This window comes from Protomyctophum parallelum, assembly GCF_964188405.1.
Source record: "Protomyctophum parallelum genome assembly, chromosome: 17".
NCBI lineage: Eukaryota > Metazoa > Chordata > Actinopteri > Myctophiformes > Myctophidae > Protomyctophum > Protomyctophum parallelum.
The window spans coordinates 12800162-12813836 of NC_139719.1; the positions used below are offsets into that span (position 1 = coordinate 12800162).

General features: G+C 41.9%; 1 protein-coding gene across 1 annotated transcript; it reads left to right on the forward strand.

Moving 5' to 3' along the window:
- The first annotated feature begins 1118 nt into the window (after nucleotides 1-1118).
- Nucleotides 1119-13578, forward strand: LOC310874325 (pre-mRNA splicing regulator USH1G-like). Its single transcript, XM_083787090.1, has 6 exons — nucleotides 1119-1420; nucleotides 7912-8160; nucleotides 9093-9306; nucleotides 9702-10534; nucleotides 10989-12018; nucleotides 12750-13578. Exons 1-4 carry the CDS (start codon nucleotides 1257-1259, stop codon nucleotides 10530-10532), a joined length of 1458 nt encoding a protein of 485 aa, XP_083643216.1. The 5' UTR covers nucleotides 1119-1256; the 3' UTR covers nucleotides 10533-10534; nucleotides 10989-12018; nucleotides 12750-13578.
- The last annotated feature ends 97 nt before the right edge of the window (nucleotides 13579-13675 follow it).

Below are 13675 nucleotides of genomic sequence, written 5' to 3' on the forward strand. Positions count from 1 at the left end.
AAAACTGCTGTTTTAGTGTAAGGTACATACTCAAGCATAGGTATGTATGGCGGATGTCTGTCTGAATGTGTCTATAGTGTTGTTACTGTAAAATGGAAGACATTTGTGGTCCTTAATCAAGACTAATGAATGAATATCCTGTAGTGTAGAGTTTATAAGGAAGGGCATTCATTTCCACTGTTTGCAGCACACACACACACACCAGCGATAAAGTGTGTCCCTTATCACTGCTATGTAAGCACCTCACAGGTCACTGATAACATTCAAATTCAAAATTAAATTACATTTAATTATTGTGTCAAATACACATATGTGTATGAGCAGTGGTAGAAAACATACAGACTAGCCTATAATATACAGAGAAAAAGAAAGTATACATTGGCAATTGAGGATACACATCGACTTATCTTTGGTTTTAAACCAACCCAGGAGGGCATGGGAGTGGTGTTCTGGTTCCACTGGAAAATCGGCCATTCTTTTTTCCCATAGAGATTTACAAAAGTATTTAACTATTTATATTAATTATTTTAAGCCTAGAATCAAGCCATAAAACATTTGATTCTGTGAGAAAAATATATACGAAAACCGCTAAACTAAAGGGTGTAGCAGTTTTTAAATGTAGTAGGCCTATATAATTAGCCTAAATATAAAATTATATTTTTTCACAGAATTAAAATGACCAGCAGGATCCTGGTGATCCTGGCTTGATTCTACGCTTAAAATAATTGATATAGGCTATAGGCCTAAATATTTTTTTAAATCTCTATGGGGGGGGGGGGGAATGAATGGCCGATTTTTCAGTGGAACCAGAAAACCACGTCCATGCCCTATAAACTGTTCATGTTCTGATAACCCTATCCATCTGAAAAGTGGGCGTATCCAATTTCTTTAACCACTGTTTTTTGTCAACCACCTGACCTCGTGTGTGCGTCGCCATGGCAACGGCACAAGCGTCTCTCCTTCCCTGCAGCTTCTCTCTCTCTCTCTCTCTCGCTCTCTCTCTCTCTCTCTCTCTCTCTCTCTCCCTCTCCCCCCTCTCTCCCTCCTCCCCCTTACCTTCTCCCCGGAAGGAGAAAAAAACAACACTGACAGTGGTCCGAACGCCGTAGCAGCCTACTAGTCTGGGCAAGGGAAACGTGCCCTAATGGCAAGGCAAACTAACCACGTTCCCTGGAAGTGATCCATCCAGCCAGCCCAGGCCCCTGGCCCCCTGAGGCCCGACGCCGCGGACCGGCGGACGGTCTGTCAGTGTCACAATGACCGACCGGTACCACCGCGCGGCCCGGGACGGCTACCTGGACGTGCTGAAGGAAGCCACGCGGAAGGACCTGAACGCGCCGGACGAGGATGGCATGACGCCCACGCTGTGGGCTGCCTACCACGGCAACCTGGAGGCGCTCAGGCTCGTCGTGTCGAGGGGGTGAGTTCTCTGTAAACCTTGCTTGGCTTTATGGCTTTTGCGCCCCATGGCCAGAACACGTGCTTTCACGAATTGCGACCTGCAGTGACAGATGATGGTTGGGTTGGGTGCCTGCAGGCTGCAGCTAGCCCCTTTCGGGACCCTCGTTACCAGAACGGATAGGACTCCCTAGACTAGAACCCGGCCTAGACCCTTGGTTACCTTATCTGTATTTGGGACGTCGGAAGGTGTTTGTTTTGTTTTTGTTAAAATATGTGTTAAGTAGCTCAATATTTCAATAGTAAACAATGTATGATAGGCAGCCATCCATTATTTTGTTAAGTAACAGCTAGGGGTCACCGTCTCACTCTCTGGCTGCTATACCCTACCCAGCTCTTTAGTAAACAAACAAGATAAAATATACAGGTGGGGGCCACATGTGGCCACTTGGGTCACTTAATGTGGCCCACAGGTTAATATCAACTGGCGGCCTGGGGGCCACATGTGTCCCCCACCTTCACATAATGGGGCCAGCATGTTATTATCGGAATACTGATATATTATTGATTTCAGCTGTTACAATTCCACTCATGCAAACATGACCCGCTTTAATTACTTCAGTCTATATTAGTAGCTTAATGATTATAGTAGGTCTACTAGTCTTAGTCTTATGTCTACTAGTCTTATGTCATTTAAGTTCCTAAATGTAACATAAAAATTAAAAACATATAAATGTATTTGAAATTAAATAAAACATTTACTTTTCAAGATTTCAAATACATTGATAGAAAAAATAAAAATAAAGGGTGTGCATGATGTAGGAATTACTGACAAATAATTTGAACAATGATTTTGTTGAAGAGGTCATGTGACTAAAAAGTTATAAAATTTCTTAGATTTCAGAAATTCATAAAAAATACGTTTTGAGGAAAAAATTCAAAATAAAGGGTGTGCATCATGTAGGCATGACTGACAGACAATATGAACAATGATTTTGTTGAAGAGGTCATGTGACCAAAAAGTTATTTAATTTCTTAGATTTCAGAAATTCATAAAAAATACATTTTTAGGAAGAAATTCAAAACAAAGGGTGTGCATGATGTAGGAATTACTGACATAATTTAAACAATGATTTTGTTGAAGAGGTCATGTGACCAAAAAGTTATTACATTTCTTAGATTTCAGAAATTCATAAGAAATACATTTTGAGGAAGAATTTCAAAATAAAGGGTGTGCATGATGTAGGAATTACTGACAAATAATTTGAACAATGATTTTATTGAAAAGGTCATGTGACCAAAAACCTATTCAATTTCTTAGATTTCAGAAATTCATAAAAAATACATTTTAAGTTATTCAATTTCTTAGATTTCAGAAATTCATAAAAAATACATTTTGAGGAAGAATTTCAAAATAAAGGGTGTGCATGAGGGTAGGCATGACTGACAGACAATATGAACAATGATTTTGTTGAAGAGGTCATGTGACCAAAAAGTTATTCAATTTCTTAGATTTCAGAAATTCATAAAAAATACATTGATAGAAAAAAAAATCAAAATAAAGGGTGTGCATGATGTAGGAATTACTGACAAATAATTTGAACAATGATTTTGTTGAAGAGGTCATGTGACTAAAAAGTTATTCAATTTCTTAGATTTCAGAAATTCATAAAAAATACATTTTGAGGATTTTTTTAAAAATAAAGGGTGTGCATCATGTAGGCATGACTGACAGACAATATGAACAATGATTTTGTTGAAGAGGTCATGTGACCAAAAAGTTATTCAATTTCTTAGATTTCAGAAATTCATAAAAGATACATTTTGAAGAAAGATTTCAAAATAAAGGATGTGCATCATGTAGGCATGACTGACAGACAATATGAACAATGATTTTGTTGAAGAGGTCGTGTGACCAAAAAGTTATTCAATTTCTTAGATTTCAGAAATTCATAAAAAATACATTTTGAGGAAAAAATTCAAAATAAAGGGTGTGCATAGTGTAGGCATGGCCAATGAACATTGTGATGTGTTTTGGTGTGTGCAAAAAATTGCAATCTGTAATTTATTGACGGTCCCTAACATTTTCGAATATCCAACTGGGTGGATATAAAACCTGAAACCAACTTCACCGCGGTCTCGGACCGACTACATTGTTTCCCACTCCCTCTAAGATTGTAATTCCTGTGTCCCTGATTCCTCTGATGTATTTATTATATTATTTATGGTGACATATTGTACTGATGTAGTAGGCCTATGTTTTGTTTCCATATTACATATTCTTTTATGTTGGAGACTACGGATGAAAATGTGCATATTTTTCTAAATCCAGTGTATTTACAATTAATACATTGCATCATGTGTTTTTTCATTAATACATGCTGTCCCTCCCAAATAACCAAATAAATGAAATGAAAAGAAAAACGTATGTTGGGATTGTATGTTATATTATTGACATTCAATAATATAACTTTGCCTCATTGGAGTTTAGTTGCATATTTTATGTGAACACATAAGAAATAACCACAACATGCCACCTAAATAATCCGGTCCCGTAAGCATCAAATCAGTGCTGCTAGATGGTCTGCTATTCAAGTTTACAGCCTAATTACAGAGAAAGGTCATTTGCCTCCCTAGTAAATGGAGGACACACACACACACACACACACACACACACACACACACACACACACACACACACACACACACCATAGCAAGCTGATTGGTCTCAAGTCAGTGTACACAATATGACTTTGTATTTAATCCCTTAGCCTGTGGCCGCCATTGGTGGTGCTTTGATTGTGAGATCCACTGAGCAATTACACAACAGCAGCACCTCAAATCCTATTCAGTTATCCAACACAGAGGCCCTTCTTTTTTATACGGATCAATTACGCAACTCCTTTATCCACATTGTAAGTTACCTAGCAGCTACTTAAAGATAATATCTGCACTCTTAAGAGTCTCTCTCTCTCTCTCTCTCTCTCTCTCTCTCAGACACACACACATACACACACACACACACACACACAAACTAATTAGCCATTTTCTCATTGTATAGCACAATGTCTTCGTAGCCTAATGGAGTTTGCGCTCAGTATTTCTATGAACAAGAATAGACAGAATTAAGAGGATTTAGCAGTACTGTAAGTCTATCTTCTGCAGTGATTAGTTGGGTAAAAGGCCCTTTGTACAAGGGCACTGCACGAGTCAGTATCTTTTGTTAGAGGTTACACAAAGCAGCTTTAGAAAGCAAAGGGTATAGTATTTTCTATGAATTTAAAAGATGCAGTGATGGCTTGCTGTGGCTGAGAGACACTGAGAAGGGAGTGGGGGGGTGTGCTAGTGTCCTAGTATAAGTCATGCTCCCAGTGACAGGTTTATAATGCATGCCGTAAAGTCAGGGCCAGTTAAGGCCACTGCTGGAGAGTAACATAACGCAGGAGGATTATTAGAAAAGCAAAGGTCACTGTGATGGATTGGGCATATTCTTCTCTTGTTAATCTCTGGAGGATGTGCCGTGTGGATATGACTCCGGCTGGGGTCGGTGTTCATGGCAAAAGGTAGACAACAATAAACAACAACAAAAGCAATTCTGTAATTTATATTTTCAGAAGATGCATCTTGACAAACGACGACATTTTCTATTTAGTTTTCTAGCAGCAACTCTGATTTAATTTGTTATTTAGTAGCAACGTACACGTGATAGTGTTGGCAGCTAAATGTGTCTGACTTTGCCCTTCCTGGCAGAGTTTCTGATAGTCAAATTACTGTTTGGGACAGTCAGATGTGATTCTCCGTTTACTTCTAGAGCGAGGCATTTCCCGGCTGACTCTTTGCAACGTATTTAATTACCCTTTTACCTAACAAAAAGTGCTTTAGTCCGATCGATTTATAGGTAGGCTCATTTTACAGGCCGATATTGGCCTATCATAATGATGGTAATAACAAAAATGTAGTCTCCTTTAGTAGTTTTTAGGTATTTGTCACAGCACATATCATAAATCATCCTAACTATTAGGAGCAGTGGGTGTTATTAATACAATGCCCAGGGAGCGGGTATGCTGCGTTCACACAGGCAGATGCAAAGATACAGTCTATCATTTATTTTCAATGGAAGCATACAAAGATGCATCCCATTTTTGTAGCTGCTGCAAAAGCTACAACACTGACAACAGCTACAAAAAGTTGAGCTAGTTTCAACTTCAGCTACAAAGATGCAAAGCTACAAATACAAATAGCCTACCCTGTGTTACAGCTTGTGTTATGAAGTGAACTGCTATACTTTTAGTTATGAGTATGGTATGTGCAATAACAAAGGATTGTTATTCCCAATGACCCGTTTTGAATGCTCTTCATGCTTTTTATGTTTCATAGTATATTTGTATTATGCTGTATACTGTAACCTTCCCTGTAACCTCTGTTAGTTGTTATAACCTTTTGTGCTGAGTTTTTAACTAACATTATGCCTGCATGAGCTTTGGGATACCTGCATTCCCCCCTGGGATTAATACAGTGTCTGTCTGAACATTTTAGTTTTCTTTTTGAGGGGTGCTAGCTAGCCCTTCCAATACATGGCTTTTGAAAATTACGTCATATGGCAGCCAAGTCTATGAACGTTTGATTAGAGTACTTATGATGTAAATCGAATTGTAGCCAAGTCTATGGACTTTATTGTTTGTTTAGGGCAGCAGTTAAACAAACGTTGACGACGTGAGACGCCATCAAGCTAATATAAATACAGTGGGCGGTCCTCACTTCACATGGGGGTGATTTTTATATATTAAAGTCCATGTGGGAATTTACTGCTTCAGTGCAGTGATGCAATTATGGACAATAAAGTGTATTATTAATTAATAGTAAAATATTTACTATTTATATTGTATTTACTAGTATATTACTAGTGTTTGATAATAACACTTGAGGTATCGTTGCAAAAACTGTGTCGATGTTTAATCCCTAATATCGGTGTTTGCATCTGTCCTCAAATCCTGTATCCTACCATACTTTCAACCTATGCGTCATGTTAACAGACCAATCAGGCTTATTTGTCATTATGTAACTGGCAATGTGATACGTGTGAGAGTGTTAGGTGCGGTTACTACGGTACCTATTAATGACAACAAGGTGTGACGTCACAGACGGGAAGTTGAAATCAGGTGCGCGGCTGATAAAGGTGGTGACCTCACCGTGCATGGTCACTGTGTCTCTCTGGGTGTCCGAGAAAAAAAAGACTTGACATGTTAGGATGAATAATTCAAAGTCATCTCTGTCATGTTTAACCTGCAGCAGCACTTCAATTATTGATCAGCCCTTAGCTAATGCCTGGCCATGTGGGCGGGCAAAAGGAAGGAAGGAAGGGGAAGGCTTTTTGGAGCCCAGAGCAATGTATAACGGACACCCTAATACCTGAGGTACAGTATGTATGACACACAGAGATTTAAAACCAACTGTCGGACCCTCGACTACAAATCAAGATGGTTTCCATGGAACCTGACTGTGGACAGCTATTATTAGTTGTGTCAGTTTAAACTGTGAATACTTATTTTTTCACTTTTATGTTTTGTTGAGCTTTTAATTTACACAATACCTGACCTGACGAACAACAATTACAAGAATGAAAAACTACGACTAATCCTAAAAAAATAATAATAATAATAATAATAACCTAATACTAAGCAAAAAAAAGAAGGACACTTAGCTTTAAAAACTAATTGGATCGAAACTGAACTTGAAAACAAAAACCAAATGGAAATAAAAACATAAAAACTATACCTATGACTATGACCTTCAAGCTTGGGATACGCTGCCCCCTGGTGGATATATATCCTGAGAAAGTAGAAGGAAATGTAAAAAAAGAATCGCATAACATTCTGTCCTTTTTTTTTAGTGTACTTATTTCAGAGAATGAGCGGCAATTAGAGACAGGTTTTAGTATTCAGCATCAATACTGTTCTGTGTATGTCTTGTAGTTGGTGTCGAAGTGTCCTTGAGCAAAACGCTGAAGCCCTAATTCAGGGTTCCCCAATTAACTTTCCTCAAGGGCCATATTTTGACTAGCGTACCAGGCTGGGGGCCGAGTCTGCATGCGCGAGGTCGAGGTCTTGCCCTGAAAATTCATTTTCAGGGCAAGACCCCATTTGAAAAGGATGCCCAGTTTGACATGCATAGGCTACTGACCCCCATTTAATGCCATTTATATCTGGGACCCTTAAAAAATAAAAAAACATATATATTTTTTTTTTTGGAAATTCTTTCATGGGCCACAAGGGGGCGCTCTGTGGGCCGCAAATGGCCCGCGGGCCGCCTATTGGGGAACCCTGCCCTAATTGCTCCTGATTGCATGGTTTCCCCCGCCATCGGTGTGTGAATGTGAATGGGTAAATGTAATGCAAAGTCTATGTAAAGCGCTTTGGATAAAAGTGCTATATAAATGCATCATTCACCATTTATTTACAGTAACATTGATCAGAATCATTTCTCACCCTGCCCTGTGCTCTTCTGTCCCATCAGGGGCGACCCGGACAAGTGCGACATCTGGGGCAACACTCCGCTCCACCTGGCAGCTGCCAATGGCCACCACAACTGCCTGTCCTTCCTGGTGGCCTTCGGTGCCAACGTGTGGTGCCTGGACAACGACTACCACACGCCGCTGGACATGGCCGCCACCAAGAGCCACATGGACTGCGTGCGCTACCTGGACAGCATCGCTGCCAAGCAGATCACGCTGAACACCAAGCTGGTGACGAAGCTGAAGGACAGGTCAGTATTGCTTCCAAGATCATCAGACTTCCCACACCCCCACACTCTGACATGAACAATAAGGCCATCACACGGTTAGCACTTTCGATATCACGTGACACTGATCAGCCCCTATATCGCTTTTTCAGCCTCATGCCATCAGGACAAAGATACAGAACCTTGCCATGGAAAAAGGTCCGTTTTAGTAGGAGTTTTGTCCCCTCAGCCATCATGACATTAAACAAATTGCCCTGCCGATAGGATGGTTCTGTATGCAGTGGGGACCTCATGTTTTTGTATTGTCTTGATGTTATGTTTTCTGTACTGTGTTGCTTTGTTGTGGCTGTTTGAACCATAGACTGTAAAAAATATGGACAAAGCGTTCCCCGGGTCTAACATGAACGTAAAATGAAGCCTGAAATCCCTTGCATTCTAATGCACTGTAAGTCGCCATCTTTCAAGATCCGTTTTGGCCCAGCTGGCCATTGGCTGGCCCAGACAACGAGGCGGGACTTCCCCCCTTCTTCTCCGTTGGTTTTTATTTTGACTCGAGTGGGTGGGGGATCCCGATCATAGACTGTAACGGTAGCCACGCCCCTCAGAACATACGCGACTTTATGGTCATTTCTTTTATAAATGGGACCATAATTTTCCAAAAAGAATATTATGACATTAGAAATGAGACTTTAAACTAGTGACTGGAAGCAGAAAGTATTCATGACCATGTTTATTAAGGTAATACAGTCTAGGTGAAGTTGGGCCAAAATACATGGGCCTCTATGGAGCTATGGGGCTTTTTGGGTCCAGTCCAGCGCCACAACAGGCCATTATATGAACTACCGATTTCAAATGAGGCTTCACGAAATATCTGGCTGACTGCCCCCCTGGTTTGAACACACCTGTGAAGATCAATATCCTTCGGGACAATAAAGATTATTATTATTGTTATTTAGGGCGTTCCGCGCCGCCGAGTGCCGCATCAAGCAGTGCGCCAAGCTCCAGAGGAGGCACCACGAGCACATGGAGAAGAAGTTCCTGAAGGAGGCGGCGGCGATGGACCGTGACGCCGACGCCATGAGCTTCTCCAGCTACACCAGCGGCAGCACGCTGAGCCGCAAGCTGCCCCAGTTCAACACCGTCACCACCGCCAACATGCCATACTCGCAGGTGTGTGTGTATGTGTGTGTGCCATACTCGCAGGTGTGTGTGTATGTGTGTGTGCCATACTCGCAGGTGTGTGTGTGTGTGCGTGCGTGCCATATTTGCAGGGGTGTGTGTGCGCGTGCGTGCGTGCGCGCTCGTGACCCAAAAGAGAGATTTTTTACCCAGGGCGGGACCCAAACTAGTGAAAATAGCAAGCTCACAATACGTCGCTTCGCACCGCGTTGTGAGCTTGTAGATCGGCTATTTTTCACCACTACACCACAAAAATAATTATTAACTGAAACTGTAAATCAAATGCGTCGCCTTAAATTCTTCATTCTTCAGTGTATTTATCCTGTGCTTATGGCCTTGTAATGGCTGTAATGGCTGATTGTCTTGACTCCACCCTTTCCTCCCAGGCCACCCTGCACTCCACAGCCAAGGGCAAGACCAAGATCCAGAGGAAGCTGGACAAGAAGAAGCACGGCGCCGACGGCACCTTCAAGATCTACGAGGACGGGAGGAAGAGCGTGCGCTCCCTCTCGGGCCTGCAGCTCGGCAGCGACGTCATGTTCCTCAAACAAGGCACGTACGACGCCAACCCCAAGGAGCGCGGCCCGCGCCTCAACATCCGCGACATGTTCCCCCGCGGCTACAATGACGATGACACCCTCTCCCGTGCCATCAGCGACCCCGGCCTCCACGAGGCCGCCTATTCCGAGATCAGCGGCGACTCGGGCCGCGACTCGCTGTTCACCAGACCCGGGCTGGGCACCATGGTCTTCAGGAGGAACTACATGAGCGGGGGCTTGTTCGGCATAGGGGCGCGGGACGAGGGCAGCGTGGCCGGGAGCGAACCCGTGGGCAGGGCGCCCAACGTGCACCTCCGCGGGAGGCTGCCCCGGCACGATTCGCCCAGCCTGGACGAGGACAGCGTGGGCAGCGCCCTGAGCCTGCAGGAGAGGAACCAGCAGGAGCTGCCCTGGGAGGACACGGACGTGGGGCTGGAGGAGCAGATGGAGCCGGACAACAGCCCCCTGGAGACCTTCCTGGCCTCCCAGAGCCTCGGCGACTTCATGCCCATCTTCGTAAGGGAGAGGATAGACCTCGAGGCCCTGCTGCTGTGCTCGGACAGGGACCTGAGCAGCATCCACATACCCCTGGGCCCGAAGAAGAAGCTGCTGGAAGCCTGCAAGAGACGCCTCGAAACTCTTGGTGACCCCGACGCCATTGAAGACACTGCGCTTTGAAGGTCAGTAACTAAGTATATGGGATTATATAAATGTTTAAAAATGGTGAAGTATCGCTCAGCATTGGTGGTAATTAATGGTAATTATTACGATCTGGTGAGAAAAGCTTTATGCAAATCAAACAATAATTAATAATAACGATCGTTTCTGATGAACAAATTGATCACCTCAGTAGCCCAATCTGATCTTTGATGTGAAAAGTCTACAGGGGGAATTCATTGTACGTTATTTAGTCATTGAATTTTCACTGGTCTAAAGACCTAGCTTCTCAGAGCTGGCATCTTGCTGTTCTATTGAATAACGGGGCCATCTAGTGGACACTTAGGAAATATATGGCCTTTGGTAGGCTGTTGGAATATAATAAAAACATCCTAGTATTAGAATTACTTTTACTTTTATATTGGAGTGTAATGTGGTATTGTAATATTATGCTTTTTTTTTTTACTGTGTTTACAGGAGAGAAATAGAGTAAAGCTGTGATACACAGTTCATGGTCTTGTCAATACAAAGCGCCACAGCAGCTGTTGTTCACATGTCCTTCTCTCTGCTAATCATCCATGGGGATATACTTCCTGGCACTAGATAAAGGAGGCTCAATAGAGACCCACATTCTTTGACTAACCACATGAACCCTAGCGACTAGCGTATCCTATGCTGGGCTTGTTGTAATAGGTCAAACATTCAGCGAAAATATCCGATCTATAAACTCACACACCGCATTGTGAGCACTGTGGATTGGATGTTTTCCTGGTTTTCCTGGTTTGGTGTAGAGGAGAAAAAAAAGGTATTGACCCCTGGGGTTTTGTGGTCAAAATAGGGCTTTAAAAACTTTAAAAACCCTTTTTCATCATCACTGGAGGCTGATTTTATGGAATGTGTTGGCAGCTGGACGCAAAGGAACATTGTTTTTATATTTAGGAAAGCCTTGCCACACTTGAAACACGTGGACATGTGTTGTGCCTGAAAGAATTCCAAAAAACATTTCTGCCATTTTGAAACAGTTACAGTATATCTCTATGTATTTATACAATTTTAAAGGGATATTTCACTGTTTGTGACTTCAAACTCCACTTTAACCATGATATAGTCATTGAAAACAGCCGTCCTTGGTTCTGGGCTGGTGACTGATGATATATTGTTCTAATAATGCGTGACCGTGTCTGTGAGGGGGCCGTCTTTTATCATTTATTTTTTATATATTTTGTTTATATTTATGTTTATTTTATGTGAAAGTGAAATATATCCCGTTAACCTCATCCCCTGAAATGCTATTTATTATTCATGATCCTTCATTGCACAGTTGTATTATTGAAAGAGTTGTTTAAGTGATATCATGTATTTATTATTTATTCAATGACACATGCAAACTGAAGATAGCTTGATGTGTATAATGGAGGAAAATAGCCACAGACTATGATGTTGGAAGGATATTTATTTATGGGGAAAAAGCAACACTGAGGTTATACAAGTGTGCACTAGAGCAGGGGTTTTCAACTGATTGTGAACCAGGGACCACCACCTTGACTAAGAATCAACCTGGGGACCACTGTTGTGTTGTAATGGGATATGGGCTAAGATTAGTGCTTTCGTAACACTTGTTATGGAATGCATCCCATGTCTTATACTGTTTCTCAAACGATGGTCCACGGACTTAACTGATATACAGTACTGACACATGTGGCCCTATCTTGGGCGTGCCTTAACCTTTATCCCTAAACTTTTTTTTCCATATTTTACTACAGTATCTTGAAAAATATTTTAAAATAGTTCAACTAGCAGATCTACATCCATACATTATGGCTATTATCGGCTATTTGAACTATTTTAATAATAGTAATGGTAATATATATATAATATATAGTAAAAATGGCAAATACGTGCAAGATATAGCACGTGATTATATGGGCACATTAACATTTCCTAATAATGATTCAGGCAAGCTGGTACACTTCACCCTTCTTCAGATTCTAACTGCCTTTTCTGTGGAATCTATTAACCTCAGACTTCCCAGTAATTCTGATAACATTGACGCACTTCCACAGAACAGTGCACGGAACAGTGCACAGACGGATTAGTGCACTGTTCTGTGGAAGAAAATACAAAATCTTCACTTTGCTACATTGCTAAATGCATGGTCAGGGACCACATGCAATACCTCCACGGACCACCAGTGGTCCACGGACCACCTGTTGAAAACCCCTGCACTAGAGTCTAGAGGAAGGGTTTTCAACTGATTGTGAACCAGGGACCACCACCCTGACTAAGAATCAACCTGACCAATGACATTGAAGGGGAAATGTACGTCGTATGTAAACGAGCAAATCGGCCAACCAAACACAGGCAATTGACAGGCATTCTGATAGGCCAATGGCCAGTATGATATGATCCATGATGATAACAGTGATAGTTCCTCTAAATATGACGTAAATTAAACATCAAAACATTAAACGCCATTGACATTGAAGGGAAAACTTACGTCATATGTAAACGAGCAAATCGGCTAACCAATCACATGTTGGTGGGAGCGCTTGGCCAATAAGGGACCACCTTATGTACCTTAATATGTAGCAATGTCAAATGTTCGCTAACATAAATTGATGTACGATGACAAGAGTGCCCCTCATTTCACACCCCTCTTTTTTTTTTTAAGTTCTGATCTGATTGTGTCTAAGCTGGTACACTTACCCTTCTAACTACCTTTCCTGTGGAATTTCGTAACCACAGACTTCCCAGTAATTGACAACATTGACACACGGAACAGTGCACATAGATGGGTTTCGTGCACTGTTCTGTGGAAGTGCATCAACCTCAGACTGGATCAGTCAGTGGATCCTATTGGTTCACCGATAGCTCCTCCCCTCCCCTGTGTTTGACGACATTGACGCACCACCATTGGTCCACGGACCGCCTGTTGAAAACCCCTGCGCCAGATAACACTGTTATCTCAGGTGCTCTGGCGGTGTAATATTTCACTAAAGGTCTGCCTGGGCACTTGAATGTGTGACCGTGCATGAATGTACATTTTTATGTTCAGAAAGATAACCAATCTTTGTAATACAAAAAAAAAAGATTCCTGTTCACATGTATGTACCCACTACTACCCAGTGACATAGATCTTTTATTAAAAGAAAAGGAAAATACTG

Bases quoted from the DNA above. Each gene is read 5' to 3' on its own strand.
- LOC310874325 (XM_083787090.1), top strand. From the start codon at position 1,257: ATGACCGACCGGTACCACCGCGCGGCCCGGGACGGCTACCTGGACGTG. The intron at 1,421-7,911 runs GTGAGTTCTCTG...CTGTCCCATCAG, and splicing joins AGGCTCGTCGTGTCGAGGGG to GGGCGACCCGGACAAGTGCG. The intron at 8,161-9,092 runs GTCAGTATTGCT...ATTGTTATTTAG, and splicing joins GTGACGAAGCTGAAGGACAG to GGCGTTCCGCGCCGCCGAGT.